The sequence below is a fragment of the Haliaeetus albicilla genome, chromosome Z (assembly GCF_947461875.1).
Source record: "Haliaeetus albicilla chromosome Z, bHalAlb1.1, whole genome shotgun sequence".
NCBI lineage: Eukaryota > Metazoa > Chordata > Aves > Accipitriformes > Accipitridae > Haliaeetus > Haliaeetus albicilla.
In genome coordinates this window covers 70,192,061-70,209,812 of record NC_091516.1, presented here as the reverse complement: position 1 = coordinate 70,209,812, position 17,752 = coordinate 70,192,061, and the positions used below count along the sequence as shown (strand labels likewise).

Below are 17,752 nucleotides of genomic sequence, written 5' to 3'. Positions count from 1 at the left end.
ATACCTTTGTTTTTAGTGTTGCTGTTCTGATCAGATGGTTTTATTCACAAGACTTTGCTCAGTTATAGCAGTTTCTGGATAATGTGTGAAGAGAAGACATGGCCAGAGAAATTTTAAAAAAATAGTCTGACTAGAAGAAGGGTTTATTGGTGTTATTTTCACTTCATATTGTCAGAAATCTCAGTTGTAGTGATGAAGCGAAAGATGATTTGATATGGGAGAATGAGAGCTATGTTCCCAGTAGTTCCAGGTTCTGTTAAGTACCAAAAGGGATTTAAGATTTTCTCTGTTAATGTCCTATATTGGGCTGATAGTCTTATTTTTTTCACTGATGAAGGCTGAGTTTTGATAAGAAGGATTGATTAGAATCTTTGCTTTATTTTCATCAGAACACATTATAATGTGTGACTAGAAAATATAACAGCCATCTTCTGTACTTATTTAGAAGGCTTCTTACTAGAAATCTTGTTTAATTGAACAGAATCTGGAGTGCAGATCTGTCCAAAGCAGCTTTAAATTAACTCAGGTACCCAGAGCAGGTTTACAGTGCAGCACAGGCTGCAGAACCAGCCTAAGAAGCAGAGCAAATCAGCCCAGATTGAACCATGTACTGCTGTTAGTAGACTGTTACCTGTACTCTCTCTCACTGGTTTAAAGCTAGGTTGGGTGTATCCAAACTACCCTGCAGTCACTGCAGTGTAGGCATATCTGAAGTATCAGTCCTCTGCAAGTAGTACTGCTGGTAAATTAAGGGAAGCTGGCCAATTCATAAAAGGTAGGCTAATATCCAAGTGAGCTAAAGTTTCCCTAGGCATCACATAGATTGGAACCTTGCACCTGCTTCCTTTTCTTTTTGGTTGCTTTTAGTATTCACGGGAGCCTTTTTATCTATGTAACTCACGCAGAGATGCAACAAAAATAACGTTTTTTCATGTGCTTGTGTCAAGTGTTGCGTTTATGTGTATAGCTGTTTCAATGGCAGTTTTAGTTGATTTTCAGCATATCCCATAGTACTTCAATCTTGATATATAGAACACATGTAAAGTTCCATCAGAAACAAAGTAGTTCTTTGGATGGTTCCTCTTTTTAAATTTTTTTTTGTCCCAAAGATGGCATCTGAGTTTTATCTAAACCAGACGGTTTCTTGGCCCTCATTTTTCCCTAAACCCAGCGATGACAAAGAGCAATGGCTGCATAAATTGGATGTAAGAAGAACACTTAGGGTTTATCACAGAAGAATCAAAGATTTCATATCTTCTGACAGATTGTTTGTACTCTTAGGGGGTCTTAAGAGGGGTCAAATGGCTTCTAAGAGTTCCTTAGCTAGATGGTTAAGGGATTGTATTAGGGAGGCGTATGTAGTTAAGGGTAAAGAGGCTCCCAGGGTTTGTAAAGCTCATTACACTAGGACTATAGCTGCTTCTTGGGCGGAGAGGTCGAAGGCTTCCACATTGGAAATTTGCAAGGTGGCCACCTGGGCTTCTCTTCATACTTTTTCATTGCATTATCGCTTGGATGTAGTCTCTTCTGCAGATTCTGCTTTTGGTAGGAGGTTGCTTGTGAACCAAAAAAAGAACAGTGAAGAAAAGAAAGACATGTAGTTCACAGTTCTAGCTGGCAACAAGACAAGTTTCTTTGCAGTGTGCACAATGGAATCCTATGAAGACCAATTTAAGTGGTTGAAAATAGATGTTAGAGGGAAGTACTGCCTACCAGTGTTCTCTGATGGTAACCCCATGGCAGACAATAGCACCAAAGGAAACAGTGAACCAGAGTGAACTCTGTAGGGAGATGGATGTAGAGAGGTTTTTTAGGTGATAACGGATAGTTCTCTGAGTTCAGTTTGAGAGTTCTGTATCTGGCATCTTCTGGAATATATTCAGAATCCTCATTTTCCCAAATTGTTTTGTATAGATTGAAAAAAAATTCTATGAATTGCATTTTCCACTCTAACATCTTTTCACTATTCTCCATCCAGTTCTTCCTGATTTTATTTTTTGACTTTCCTTTATCAGACCTAACTTAGCATGTATTCCTCAATAAGCACTATGTACATGCCAAATTTTGTGCTTGATTTCAAATTATGTTTGTGTTATCTAAGCATAATTAAAGAAAAGGTAGTATTAATACACATTTTATCTACTACCAGTGTAGTTTTCAGGTTTTCCCTTAAGTCAAATAGAAGGAGAAAATCATTAAAAGTGCTTGGACGAATAAATGATGATGTGTTTTTTTTCCATCCCTAAACTTTAGTGTGGCATCTGGACAAGACTGCTACTCTACCTTTCTGAGGAAGGGTAACCGTATTTTTCGAACATTTATTCTCAGAGTTGTGTAACCTGGCTTTGTTCCCCTATAAGCAATAGGTTTCAGAAAATTAAAGGAGTAACCACTTTCTTTTTTTTCTTGACTCGGCATTTAACCCTTTCTTCTGCAGGTATCTTGTCATGCCTACTGTGATGAGATAGTCTACTTTGCTATTTACATTCCGTTGAAATTCCTGAGATGTTCTGACATACCTAGTACGTGCAGCATCACAGGAGTTGTTCTCTTTGAAGGAATCTGGAACATTCAGCTGCAGTCAAGGGTTAAGCAGGAGATTTTGGTTTAGAATCCTGCCAAATTGCATTCTCTTCCCATCTTTAAGGTAGATTTCTCTTCCCTCTGGCTTTTCAGAAGCCTCTTGTTGAGACTTTTAAAAAATCAAAAACATCTAACATACTTTCATCTGTCTCTCACTTTTTTTTTTCCATTCCAGTGAGAAAGGTGAACTTTGGACAGATCAGATAATGAGTACCAAGAAAAGCTTTTTCCAATGGAGCTCTTTGAAAATACTGTGGGCAAAGTTGTCAAGCCCTTAGGTTTACAAGCTTTGCCTCAGGGGACTGGGAAGATTTGCAAAGGTCTTTCCTTCACAGCATAAGAAGAAATCCTTTACTCTATATCCCTTTCTGGAAAGTGTAATAAAAGGACTGTGGAATCAAATTTATGAGGTGCATCCTTTTAATAGAATTTGAAGTTGTAAAGATTCAAAAAAGAAAGGTGTGATTTTTGCTTTGGTCTCCAAGCAAGATGTTCAAGTAGCTTCTTTAAGAAATATATAGCTTCAGCAAATCAATCCAAAGTGAAGATGGAATTTACACTAGGAGAGAGTTTGATTTCAGATGTATGTTTTCGGTATTTGTGTTATTACAGTTTGCTTAGTATAGTACAACAAATAAAAAGTCCATTATTGAAGATAGAATGCAGGAGGTTTTTTAATCCACAGCTAGTCAAATATTTTTTGTTTCTTCTGCTTATTTATATTTGTGGGGGAGTGGTATTTCCCATTTCTGCAAGACATTATTTCCAGTACAGTTTCAATAAAAGTTCTGGTTGAGCTGGCTGAATCCAACTAGTAAGCCACTTTGATGGTGCTGTTTACTTACCTTATTCACAGTTAGTGAGCTGTCATACAAAAGGTTTCTGTCGTGCTTTGCTACTCTATGCTGCATGCAAGATGATGTCACAATGACTGTTCTTATGACCCTAAATGCTATGAAAAAAATAGGAAAGCCATAGAATTCTGTAGAAAAAATAATTTAGTAGAACTAGTTATAAGGAAAAAAAAGACTTATATTAACAATGCAAGAGGTCTCAATGTCATCATCATTACAAAACCAGAAAAATACTGGAGAAAGAACTAAATACATTGAGACAAAGGGGACATAGGCAAAAAGATTTAATTTAAAGAGAAGAATAATCCCAGACAAATTTTAATACATGTAAGGAAATTTGTCTGAAGAGTTTTGATTTTAAGAGAAACACTTGATATAATCTTGTTTTCAATATTTACTATCAAAATGATTCAAGCTGCCTGGCTGGTAAACTGAAGGAAATACGCAAAGTATGAGCAGTTTTTCAAGTTTGTAGAATGTAAATTGCAAGAAAGATATAGCAGGGATTTGTGGTTAATCCAGTCTTCCCTAATGATCAAGAAGGGGGGAGGTGTGGAATATGCTCTGGAAAGGGAGCAAGTGTGAAAACCTGAGTTTTCCTTAACCCTCCATCATCTTCTTTCATTACATTCACTTCTCTCTGCTCTTTTTCTGCAAATTCTCTCCTCTATGTGGCCATATGGGAAGGAGTGAATACACTTCTGTCTATCTGTACAGATGGAGTTTGAGGTTTGGAATTTGGGAGAAGAGAGGAGTCAAAGAATTTGTGTAGAAAACTATGGCTGTCTAGGTAGGGATGCTTCCTTCCTCCTATTGCCTGCCTTCCTGTCTGCAATGGCAAACTAATTTGGGCTGAGTAGCTGTACCAGTTTCTTGAATAAAGCTGCAATTTTATTTCCCAGGGGAGTTTGCTGATTAGGGCAAGACAGTCAGAAGACAAGTGAAGAAGTAGGAGGATAGGAAAGGGGTAATTTGATATGTGTGGAAACAATGTTTGAGGAAGGTTGTGGTAGCATCTGAAGTGCAGAGGCTTTGCGGGGGCTGTGGCTAGTGTGCAGTGATCAATGAAAAGAGTGAAGGGAGCCCTTGACAGCTGGAGGTTAAATTGAAGAAGATTAAGGCCAGCATTACCTAGGTGAGATTTGGGAAATGCAAAAATTTGGGAAACCAAAGGAACTCAGTAAAAGATAGGAGGCTTGACCTTGGGGCTTCTTTCAGAAGACCAGAAAAGGTTTTATATGTGTGTGAGCCTGCAGGCACATAGATAGATGTATATGAATATAGGGCAAGAGCGCACAGGCTGTTAGTTAGAAAAGGAGGTGGGGAAATCTAGTGGAACCTGTTAATTTAAAAATGAAGCAACCTTTAAAATGACTGATGCTGGTGGAAGCATCGTTTGACTCTTCCGCCTCTGGTCCTGGAGACACAAATCTACCACCAGCTAGTTACCTATTTATCTCAGCTGTGAGTTCTTAACAGGTAAGGCAGCAATTCCATGAATACACAAGGATTTTAGGTTAAATGTTAAAGGTTATCTTTAAAGTCTTGATATAAAAAATTATAAATAGGTGATCTAAGTAGTGACAATGAACGAATGTGAATATATAGATATTCAATTGTCCCTATAGTTAGAATCAGATGTTACATCTATAAAAAGGAGAACTGCAAGGAAAAACGAAGCAAATTTAAGATACAAAGCACAGAATAGAAAAGAGGGAAAATATCCAGTCAGTTAGGGTTTTTTTTTCATTCTGGAGTAATTTCTAAAGAAAACTGTAGGAAACTTCATCATGAAATACATTAAAACGTATTGAAAAAAGCAGTAACTTTATGGTGCTGTCTGTAACATATGTTGAATGATCAGGGAGCCAGATGACCTGGTTAGTCTCTTCTGGTTTTATATTCTACCATTTTATCTTTCATTTTTTCCCAGCTCAAAGCTGTTTTTCCCTGACGTCTTTTGAAAACACAAGCGAAAACAATGCTTGGAAAAAACCCCCACAAAACTCTTGAAGCTTTAGAATGCTGTATAGGTGTATGAAAAGCAGAGTGTTCATTTTCAGAGGGTGAATTGTTTAGGGAAAAGGTAAAATCCACTTTGGGTAAATGAAATCCTACGTATGTGCAAATACTGGGTATTTCATAGAAAGAGAAAAGCTCTTTAAACCGTTGCTGTGTATACTACCAGTAGCTTCAGGTGACTGAAGACCATTAAGTTTATGGTTAGAAGATCATCTTTAACAATGCTTGACAGCACCCAATAATTTAAAACTTCTTGGTTTTAATTGCATGAGATACATTAAATTAAGAATATCTGCAACCTGTGTGGTTTACCAGCTTTATGCTAGGAGACATATTTTAAAAATACCATATTGTTTGGTTTTATTCTCATATTCCTTTTGAAACAGACTCACAGAGTTGCAGGATGGTTGAGGTTGGAAGGGAACTTTGGAGGTCTTCTGATCCAAAAACCCCTGTTCAAGCAGGGCCTTGTACAGCCAGTTGCCCAGGATCACGTCCAGACAGCTTTTGAGTTTCTCCGAGGATGGAGAGTCCATAGCCTCTCTGGACAATCTGTTCCACTGCTTGGTCACCGTCACAGTAAAAAAAAGTGTTTCCTGATGTTCAGAGGGAAACTCCTGTGTTTCCATCTGTGCCCATTGCCTCTGGTACTGGCACTGGGCACTACTGAGAAGAGCCTGGCTCTGTCCTCTTTGCACCCTCCCTTCAGGTGTTTATATATATTAGTGAGATGGCCCCTGAGCCTTCTCTTTGCTAGGCTAAACAGTCCCAGTACTCTCAGCCTTTCCTCATAGGAGAGATTCTCCAGTCCCTTAATCATCTTCATGGCCCTTTCTTTGACACTCTTCTGTATGTTCCTGTCTCTCTTGTACTGAGTAGCCCAGAACTGGACACAGCACTCCAGGTGTGGCCTCACCAGTGCTGAGTAGAAGGGAAGGATCACCTCCTTTGACCTGTTGGCAATGCTTTGTCTAATGCAGCCCAGGATACCATTCGCCTTCTTTGCAGCAAGGGCACCTTGCTGGCTCATGTTCAACTTGGTGTCCACCTGGGCCCCCAGGTCCTTTTGTGCAAAGCTGCTTTCCAGCTGGGTAGCCCCCATCATATTGGTGCCTGGAGTTGTTCCTGCCCAGGTGCATGAGTTTGCACTTCCCCTTATTGAACTTCATGAGATTTTTGTGTGCCCATTTCTCCAGCCTGTTGAGGTCCCTCTGGATGGCAGCATGACCCTCTGGTGTATCAGCTACTACTCCCCGTTTGGTGTCAATTGCAAACTTGCTGAGGGTACATTCTGCCCCATCATCCAGATCATTAATGAAGATGTTAAACAGGACTGGACCTAGTATTTACCCCTGAGATAGGTCACTAGTTACTGGCTTCCAATTAGACTTTGCACCACTGATCACCACACTCTGGGCCGGGCTATTCAGCAAGTTTTCAACTCACCTCGCTGTCTGTTTACCCAGCCCATACATCAAGAGCTTGTCTACAGCTTGTCCCCTAACAGGTTCTTATGGGAGACAGTGTCAAAGACCTTACTGAAGTCCAGGTGGACAATATCCACTGCTCTCCCCTCATCTACCAGGCCAGTCGTTTCTTCATCAAGGTGGTCAAGCATGACTTCCCCTTGGTGAAGCCATGCTGAGTACTCCTGGTGAATTTTTTGTCCACGATGTGCCTGGAAATGGTTTCCAGGGTTAGCTGCTGCATCACCTTCCCAGGGATTGAGGTGAGGTTGACTGGCCTGTGATTCCCTGAGTCCTCCTTCTTGCTCTTCTTGAAGATAGGAGTGACATTTGCTTTCCTCCACCCTTTGGACTCTTCTCCCACTTCCCATGATTGGTCAAAGATTACTGAGAGCGGCCTTGTAATGATATCTGCCAGCTCCCTCAGCGCTTGTGGATGCATCCCATCAGGGCCCAGGGACTTATGTATTTCCAGTTTGCTTAAGTATTCCCAGACCTGATCCTCTTCCACCAAGGGTACATCTTCCTTGCTCCAACATTATCCCCTGGTCTCTGGGACCTGGGATTCCTGAAGGCTGGTCTTGCTAGTAAAGACTGAGGCAAAGGTGGCATTCAGTACCTCAGCCTTTTCCATGTCCGTGTAACCAGGTCCTCCATCTCTTTGAGCAATGGGCCCACATTTTTCCTAGTCTTCCATTTGTCACCTGTGTACTTACAGAAGCCCTTTTTGTTGTCTTTGACATCACTGGCTAGATTTAGTTGCATTTGGGCTTTAGCTTTCCTAACTTTGTCCCTAGGTGCTCAGCTATTGCTTCTGTGTTCCTCCCAGGTTACCTGTCCTTGCTTCCACCGTCTGTATGCTTCATTTTGTGTTTGAATTTGGCTAGGAGCTCCTTGTTCATCCATGCAGGCCTCCTGGCATTTTTTTTCCAACTCTCTTGAGGTTGGGGGAGTCATCCTTGAGTATTAACCAGCTTTCTTGGCCCCCCTTTCCATCACGGGCCTTATCCCATGGGACTGTTCCAAACAGATGCCTGAAGAGGCCAAAGTCTGGTCTCCTGAAGTCCAGGGTTGTGAGCTTGCTTTTCACCCTTCTGCCTGCCATCAGGGTCCTGAATTCCACCATCTCATGGTCACTGCATTCAAAGCTGCCTTTGACCTTCACATCCCCAACAAACCCTCCTTTTTGGTGAGTATGAGATCCAGCAAAGCACCTCTTCTTGTTGGCTTCTCTATAACTTGGAGGAGGAAGTTATCATCAATGCACTCCAGGAACCCACTGAATTGTTTGAGACGATGATGAAAGTGATATCTACCCCAAATATTGGTTTGTCCTTGTCAAAACCGGGGCAATATTCCCATTACTCTAAGATTTATGAGTGGGCTTTGTACCAGCCCTTTTTAAGGAGCTTCACTTGTTCTTGTTCCTGTCACCATTATTTTGCTTATAATAACTGTACTAATTAACTGTCTTTTTGTTCTTATCATATTGGCGTTTCCAAATAAGTAAAAACTATAAAAATACATTAGTGTGCAATTCATATAATTTATTGAACAAAGAATAGAAATTAATTTCTACACAGCTGTTCTAAGGTTATCTGTTCTCCCTAGGAATAGGTGACTGCACAATCAGTATAAAAATGAATTAATGACAAAAGAAACTATATTTTACACATTATATGTGCGTTTGTATAAAATATGAATACAATGGGATGTGGATTTCATCATGTTATATAAAAGGAGCTGTGTATAACCTGAATTTGACTTTATCATAACATTAGTATTCCCCTACATCTTGTTGAGGGTTTTTTTATGCTTCATATTGATATATCAGAAGGTGTTGTAGGCTGCTGACTTTTCTACAGAATTAATCTTAACTTTGATCCCTTTTATCATACTGTGCAGGAGTTCTGAAGAAAGCTAGTGGGGAGCTTTTAATAGGAGAAACTAGAGCAAATGAAACCAGTGTGCTTCCTGAGCAGTTACTTCAGGTAGAAGAGGTGAGTATGAAAAGAGTCTTACACTTTGTAGGCGATTTTCTTTTGTCTGTGTCTCCAGTGTAGTCTGTAACCATGTTCATTATAAACACCTATTGCCATAGTTTCATTATTTAGCTACTGCAATTAATTTTAGGTGCAAAGTCTCAGTTAAGATGGAATAAGATCTTACTATGAAGAACTGGTTGTTATTTAAGATGCAATAACAGAACGGATTTAATGTCAGAAGTATAAGATACCTCATAACAAAACAGTAAAAAAAATGCTAAAATATTATAGCTTTCTTCAGTATTAAATATATTCTCAAAACAGCAGAATCTGAAAAAGATCTATCAAGTTCTTAGCATTTCATCATAATGATGCTTCCTATAGGATAAGTACTCACATGATGTCTGGTTTCTTTGATGCCAGCAAACTACTGTGTAGTAAGCACTATGCTTTGTAGAATGTGTGTACAAGATTAAGTTTTAGTCTGGCTTCCATTTACTACTAAACAATTTTTTATTGTTGAGTTTATGGGACCTAAATGCTCTAGCAAGTCTGATATTTTGCAATAGTAGAATTTAATTTCCTAATGGCTCAATTTTATTGGCGAAATTACTTTTTTAAATGTGCTTTGAATCCGTTTGTGAGATCAATGTTCCTGTATCTTATAGATTACAAAGAACAGTATTTTGAGAAGATTGAGTTTTAGTTGACCCAAGATAAAAAAAAAAAAAAAAAAAAAGAGGAAGTGCAAAAATGGGTGTTGATGGGGGCTCTCTCTGTGCTTGCTGGAGTTGAGTGTTGGGAGTGGGGAAAGGGAAAGGAAACTTCTAAATTGGACTAAGCTGGAAGGGCTTTACTTTGTAGCCCTTCATTGTCTTCCAATTTAGGATTATAGCTGCAATTTGTTAGGAATCCCTCTTTTCTCCTACTGTGCCCTCATGGTGGGGATCTTTACTGTACATCTTATGTCATTAAAATATTTGTCTTACAGTGGTGCAATTCTCAGTTGGCCACTTCTGGTAAGGTTTAAGTCTGCTGTATGTCATATGAGCAATGCAAAGCAAGATTAGTAGAAAAGTAATGATGTCCTACTATGTCTTCTTCTTACAACTGTTATGCTTCAGATAACTTCAGAAGTCTCTGTTTATAGAAGGCAGGGAACTGATGTAAACCATAGTAAAAGGCAGCATTGGCTAAAACCCAGAAATCTCTATTTAAGCATTTTAATCATTGCTAAATCCATCTCTAGAGAAGTAAAATCCAGTGTGGTTGTGTTAAAACCACCTTCTCTAAATGTTTGCAGTTAGTGTTCACAGTTATTAGCTTCCAGTTGCTACCTTGCAGTGAAAATTACTACAGGGTATCAATTGCTGGATTACTTGTTAAAGTATTGAAGATGGTTACGTATGTATTTGACTTTGTTAAATAGATTCTGTTAAAGGATATAAATAATGTAAAGATGAAGCATAGCTTTTAAAAGCAGTCTTGTTTAAAAAGAGTTTTTTATAAATTTATTTCTTAAAAATTTGATGACAAATTTAGTATATTGTTATGCATGTTCATTTTTGTTGAGTGTATATACTGCTTTTAATATGATTTCAAGGCTAGCAGACTATATTTTAAGTTATTAAAATGAATTTCAAAAGATGAGGGTGTCCTTCAATTTAATTATGGATGTTTGTATAAGTTTCAAACAATAATAATACTCAACAATGAATTTGGATTGACTTAATATAAATATGTATTTCAGCCTATTTTACTGAATTTTGGCTGGAGAAATGCATTTAAAGACCTGTCTTCTTCTGTGGCTCACTGTATAACAATAGCAATTGAGGATTTTTCAACTAAAATTCTTCAACATGAGCAGAAAGAAGAGTCTTCAGCTGCAGGCTCTGCAATGAGTCTTGTAAACAACCAGCAAATGAGGGAGTCCTGCGGAGCAGTCCAACAGGAGGAGCAACCAAAACGAATTGCTAAGGCAGGTATCAAAAGATCTGAAGTTTGAGGGGAGACAGAATGCCAAGGCTGTTTGCCATCTACACTTTGAAGTACTTACAGTACCATTAATATTCTATATCTGATATAAATGGAATTAAGAAGAAAGTGAGAGGCATTACAATATGAGGCTGAGCAGAGTTTATACAATAGTCCGTAGTCTGTACTTGAAAGAATTAACTTTTAAACTTCTCTGGCATTATTTTTTTCATCCCAAAAGTTTTAAAACATTCTGATTAGTATCTGCTCTGTTTCCAAGTGGTTCTATGGGAAAATGCTGAACGCTTTGAAGCATAGCTATAAAGGGATTTCCTGTATTCATATCCTTAGACATGCCATTTAACTAATCAGCATAACCAATAATATGGCCAAATTAAGAGTTCTTTGATTTGTCTGAAAGGTCATTTATGATGATTAATTAAATTGTTTTTCTGAGGCAATATGTATTTGAAAGTTTTTTATTTAGTAAGCTTTGCAACTGTTCTAGCAAATTTGGAATGCTGTTAATGAATGTTTGCTTAAAATAACACATAAGCTTTTGGGAGATAATTTTAGGGAGATCAATGTATGAATTTACTGAGAGGTGACAAGTTTGTTTTCAAATTCAGTATTAAGAAATGTGTTTGTATATTTTTCAAAATAAATTGGTTTAGAAAATTATCTTTCTTTACAAGGAATTAACCTTATGCTTTGAATGTACATCTAATGAAATCATAAACAAAATGAAGGCATTACTATCATAAGATGGTTTTAATTTTTTTCCCAGTATATATTATGCAGCTTTAAAGCAAGAAGGAATGAAATAGTAATTCATTTACTGTAGATAAACGTTTCTCCCCTGTATAACAGAATGAAATGTTTGTAAAGCTGATTTAATATATTTATGTTTTATGCCAATTTCATTATTCAAGAATCTGACCCTAGTGTGTATAAATTAAACAGTGCTGTCAGAATACAAATAACTTGATGCCACGTTTATTTCTCTCAGTTTTGTTCTGACATCATGGAGGAACTTGACACATTGCTTCCATTGGCTCTGGCATGCAGAGATGATTCTCTTCAGGAAATTAGAGCAAACTTTGTAGAGGCCTGCAGCAAAGTGGCAACAGCTGTCCTGGCAAGACTAGAGGAGAAAAGCAAAGACGTTCCCTCCAAGGCTCCCCTGCAAGACTTGTACGCTGCCCTTTCCACAGCGATATATGTCTTTCAGCATTTTACAATGTATAGCAATTTAATGAGAGAAACAAACAAAAAGTGAGTCCCTTTTACTTATAATGGTTTAATTCAAACATAAATGACATTCCATTTTGGTGATACAGTATGGTGGTAGTTTTCCAAATTGCATCATATTTTTTAGCACACGCACTGCGTGTACTATTTATGGAAAGACCTGAATCAAAGCTATTGATAATCTAAAGCAGCCATTACAAAACAAATTATTTATGTTTAAGATCTGCATTTGATTTGCAGATCAATATTTTTTGTTTATTAAGCTTGAGTAAATAGGATTGTCCAGTGAACTGAATGTACTCTGCTCTCATATAAATAAAGGGCTAACGCCTTAATTTCCTTTTCTGACCTTTGCAATAGCTGAATTTTCATAAAATCTGATTTAGCACATAGCAATCTTAAAGGACAGTATAAATATACATTCCTGCACTTTTTCCTTACACCATCTGTATTCAGAAATGTGAACAAATACATCCAATGTAGTTTTAGAATTTATTTTTCATTGCATGCAGAATAAAAATTAGAAGAGATATGAAGTAGTAGTGCAAAGTCTAAGACAGTGTTTGGCCTGGGGGACAATATAACTACATTTGCTGTGCTTTTAGGAGATTTTGACTTAAGATACAAGGAATCTCTTTATTGGCCCATGCGTTTCTGGCCATATGTAATTTTAAAGTAGAAACTGGGCCTTCTGGGAGGGACACCTGAACTAGTGCAATTTTCAAGGAATGTATGATTTCTAAGGGGTTGTATGCACTGTGGAGCTACTTTCCCTCTGATGTTTTACTCACTGCTGCATGAAGTGTATCTTTGTGAATGGGAAGTCTGAGCCAAAATATTGCTCAATAATTCTACTTATGTGTATTATGAAAGAGTTTTAGTACATACTTACCAAAAATAATCTCTGGACTCTGTGTTTTTGTTTTCTTTATCACACTCAGTGCTGATGCAATTATGCTTCAATGCAGAATCTCCCAATAACTGAAGGACAAATGTACTTTTATCTCAGAAAACAGGATGAAGTAATATATTTCTCAGTGACTTGGTTAAATGAGAATTTATAGATGAGCAGATATATTTAAAGAACTTGTGAAACAAAGACCAGATATTTTTCAAAAGTGAATGCTAGGTTCAGACTGCAGGACAGAGAGGAAATGAATGATTGATACCTAATAATCAAAACCATTTGCAGTACTGGGGATTGTTACCTCCTACTGCACAGCCTTTCAATCTTTGCCTCTTTGATCATTCTCTCTGAACAGACCCCTGTTCCTAGTGCCTGTCCAACAATATCAGGAATTCATCAACGTTCTCCAGTTTCGAGTTACGAACTACTGCGTCAGAGTTTGTGCTACAAGCATTTTACAGGATGCTGAGAGCCACCACTGGGATGACTACAAAGCTTTTTATGAGGTGTGAGGTTAAGTTTACTGTGCCTCCCTTTTACAAAATGTGTTTTACTGGCTGCCAGCTCTCTGACTAATTAGAAGCATAAGATCAGCATTATTTTTACATAAAGATTATTGGAATTTACTATTTTGAAATATCTATTATTGCATACAAATGCCTCTGTAGAAGTGATGTAGGAAAACATAGTCATTTAAAGATGGGATAAATCATTACCAGGGAGTGTTTGTGTCATTTGCTTAATAAAATATTGTGTGTCAAGTCCAAGACATTTATACAGAACTCAGTAAAGAAGACACTGTCATTTTAACACTTCTTCTTGTAGAAAATGTAACATATGAATATGAAAGACAGCTATTTTTCTCCTGGAATTTTTTAATCTGATTCTTTGATTTTTATTTTCAGTTGGTTCCCCTTTTTACTTTTTGTGAGTGAAGGACGTAACAAAGAAAGGTTGTCAATATAGTTACCTTCAGTATTCAACAATGTGTTTCTGAAAAAACTAGTGCCATTTCACCTGCATTTTGAAGTTACAGGTCTGCTCTTAAACTATAATCCTAATGATTCTGTGAAAAAACACTAAAGATCAAGTGAATTGTTATAATTTATTTCGGGGGTTTTTCGTCCCAGTTAAATGCAGACATAGACTGACATATACTGTTTGAAATTATTTTCACTTAATTTCAGGATGAAGTGGAAGTTTTATATGTTTTTTATCAACAACAACTGAGTTCTCCAGGAGACAAAGTCCTGTCCTTCCTTATATCATTTGCTGTCTGAGAGAACTAGGGTGTTTTTGTTAAGCATTTTCTAGAATTCTTACATGAGAGAAACCTCTGTGTGATGCATGTATTCTGCAGATGTAATATAAAAAGCTGCTGAGTCAGTGACAAAAATCCATACCGGATGGGTAATGCAGACCTTAATCTGAGTAATCTGTCAAAATGCCCATCCCTCAAAGACAAGCAAACAAGCATTTTACTTTTGTTTGAATGTGAGCCCAGATGTCCTGGGTTGATAAGGTAAGAAATTTAGTGGCTTTTGGCAACTGATAAATCATGATAGGGTCTTCACTCTCTGTAGTCTGTGTGGTGCGCTGTCCTGTGTATTAGTGGCCCAGTAACTATTCACCATGGAGGAAACCTAATTGCCAGAAATAGCTGTCTCAGGAATAAAGAGTATGGATTAGCTCAACGATTTTATCATCACTGATCAGAACTCATGGGTGTGTAGGAAGAGTGAAAAAGCCGGTATCTCGGCTCTGTACACTTGCAGGACTTGAGGTGGGAAGTATGTAATTTTACGTCACCACTCTGCTCTTTTTACTGGGACACAGGTCTTGGCCCAAGGATGGACCATGGTCTGCTCAGAGTGCCTTCAGGAGGCATGATGCTGAGCAGCTGCTACTTCCATTGAGCTCCTGTATGCATCCCAAATGGAAGAGATTGGCCTAAGACCTATTGCTTGTTACAGAGGCAACGTCCTGCTGAAACTTCTCGCAGCGAGAGGTGGCTCCTTCCGAGGTCTAAGCTTAGCAGGAGGTGTGAAGCTCTGCCTCGTAAGTCGTGCAGATCCTGCTGAGCTCAGAAAACAGGAGTAGCTTGGAGCTAGGCGCCAGAAGGTCGTGCCAGTCATCAAGAGCAGGCTCTGGTACGAGCTCCTCCTCTCTCAATGGGAATGCACTCTTGCGCTTGTGCGAGTCAGTGGCTCACAGCCCTTGCTGCGTTTTCACTGGGATCCACTGCTGTAAACAGCACCGTGATCTTTTTTCTTTAATGGGAAGCTGCACTTGGCCCTCTGCTTCTGCTTGTCTCTTGAGTAGCCCAGCTCTTGAATCTAGTTTAGGTCAGGACCCTCACTACCCTTTTCCCCGTTGTCCCCCAGTTTTGAGTATTACATGCAACTATAAAAGATTCAGTCCTCTTCTGTAAATCCTGAATGCAATTTCATAAAGAAAAAAAAATACATTCCATTGTGCTTCCACAAAATAAGCAAAACATTGCCTGTCCTTTGTGTGTGCTGTTTGCATGAGTAGGGGAGAAGGAAGAAGAAGAAGAAACCTTTCTTTCCTCATTCTTGTATTACATGCTTAATTACAAACTAAATGGCAATCCTACACCTCAGGGATCACATGAAGTTGCTCTCTTCTTGTTCCCCAATAGTACAGGCCATTCAAGTGGTATTAGTGGTATTAATATGTGGTAGCCTTCCTTCCATTCCCCATTAATGACATATTGACTAATAAAACTGTAAGTGACCCAGAAGGAAGGCAAAACCACTGAAAGACAAAGGGAAAGGAGGAAGGGGCAGGGGACAGTGTCTGTGTTTAATTACACAGAGCTGCACTTTCCGCATCCGTTTATTTGTTTGTTTGTACAGTGGTAACATCTGAGGACAAGAAGCTTGCTAGCAAATGGTTATTACAATCTATAAAAGAATTTTCTACGTTGTTAAAATAAGAGTAATGTATTTTTAAATATTTTTGGACTTTCATAACTAATGTCAGTACCTGCTCACCCATCCTCCCTCTGACATGCACCTCATGCAATAAGGGTAACTGGCATTAAAAGAAAAGCCAGAAGACCTATTATGATTAGAGGGTAAACACAGAGATTGTTATCACTGTGAGACGACAGGAAGTTTTGAATATCTTTTAGGGAAGTTAAGCAGAGATTTTGTGAGATACAAGTAGCCAATCTGTGGTAATGCGAGATCTGAGCTGAGCTCTAAGAGCACAGTTCCCATCCAGCACTCGGAGTCTAAGCTGCCAGGGAGTGAAACTCTCTGGGTTCAGGATCTCGCTGGTAGAGTGCACTGAACACCCACTGGGCCAGCTCTCCAGATCACGTTTTCAAATGGAGCTTTGAGAGTAGCAGACATCTGCTGTAGCTTTGGGAACTTATGTTTTCTAATAGTCAAAGAATAAAGAATTGTCTGTTCAAAGATAATATTGAGTGGCTTATGTAATAAAGCGCAGCTGCTTGTTTCCTGATATATAAGCTAAATAAAAGCTCACATCTGTTTGTATTATACAAAGCCTGCAAAAATAGCAGATGTTTACTAGTAGAATTGTCTAGAAATGGCAACAAATAGAAAAACAGGTCAGAAAAGGGGAATGAATCTCTTTTAAATCTTCAGTGAAGCTGTTGCTTCTTCAGTGGAGGTACAATGTTAGGAAACAGGTATTATTCAATCTACTGCTTTAAATTAAATAAAGCAGAGAAAATGAAGCAATTTGTGTTTACAGTTACATAGTTAAAAAGCAAAACTTGCCAACATTCTGTTACTTAAAAAAATAAAAACCCTATGTTAGAAGGTCAATTTAGAATTATATTTCTGGTTGTTAAGTCTGCATGGTTTTTGAAATTTTTTAAATTTATTTTTGTAAATCAAACATATAACCTAAATAAATTAGCTTCCATTAGACATTCAAACTAATTATTTTTTATGTGGTAAGTTTATTCTGTAACAGCTGAAATGTTTTTGCAAAGAAAGGGAAATGTTAGTAAAATGTCTGTAAGGTAGGGTTAGAGGTTTATTTCTGGATAACTTCTACTGGAATGTACCTCAAGAGTAGTCATGGTAATATATCTAAGAAACCTAGATTTACAGAAATGTATTAACATTTGAGTTATGCTAAGTTATGAAATTATGTTATGAGTTGAGTTGTGAAGTGAACTTGTACTTTCTTATAATGATGTTTCAGTATATCATGCAATAATATTGTAATTGTATTTCATATAGGAAAAGCAGGAGATTATTTTAATATGTCCATTATTTTATTATATGAATTTTTGGTCAATATAAGACAATCCTATTTTACCTGTGTGGAAACACTTGTCAAATGCTTGATTGTTCAAAATACCAGAGTGATTGTTTTTTATTTGCCTGTCGGAATATGCTTAAAACAATTATAAGTTGTCCATGGTTGTATGTACAAAGAAAACTAGGCATATAATTTTCTTTTGAAACTTATCTGTAATACATTTTTCCCTTCTGCAATGGTGAAACTTGGAAAATCAGACATCTTAATGATTTCTTTTTCTTTTTCTTTTTTTTTTTTTTTTCCTAAATAAGATTTTTAGAAATGCCTACACCAATCACAAATTTAATGACTAGAGCAGTGGTTGCAAGTTTGGTACTTTTGTTCTTTGTCATAATTTACCACTTTTTAATATAAAATACACTTCAAATATTATGGCAGAGAAAT

The 17,752-nt window shown here is 37.7% G+C and overlaps 1 protein-coding gene across 3 annotated transcripts in view; it reads left to right on the top strand.

Annotated features, from left to right (window-relative positions):
- The window catches only part of KIAA0825 (KIAA0825 ortholog), a 253,898-nt gene that overhangs the window by 77,752 nt on the left and 158,394 nt on the right, over positions 1 to 17,752 (top strand). For all 3 annotated transcript variants that reach the window (XR_011323225.1, XR_011323226.1, XM_069776151.1), the window contains exons 7-10: positions 8,831 to 8,925; positions 10,661 to 10,888; positions 11,894 to 12,159; positions 13,398 to 13,548. Coding sequence is in view for 1 of the 3 variants with exons in the window: in XM_069776151.1 (XP_069632252.1) it covers positions 8,831 to 8,925; positions 10,661 to 10,888; positions 11,894 to 12,159; positions 13,398 to 13,548 (740 nt within the window). In the remaining 2 variants the exon portion in view is untranslated. The remainder of the gene's footprint in view (positions 1 to 8,830; positions 8,926 to 10,660; positions 10,889 to 11,893; positions 12,160 to 13,397; positions 13,549 to 17,752) is intronic.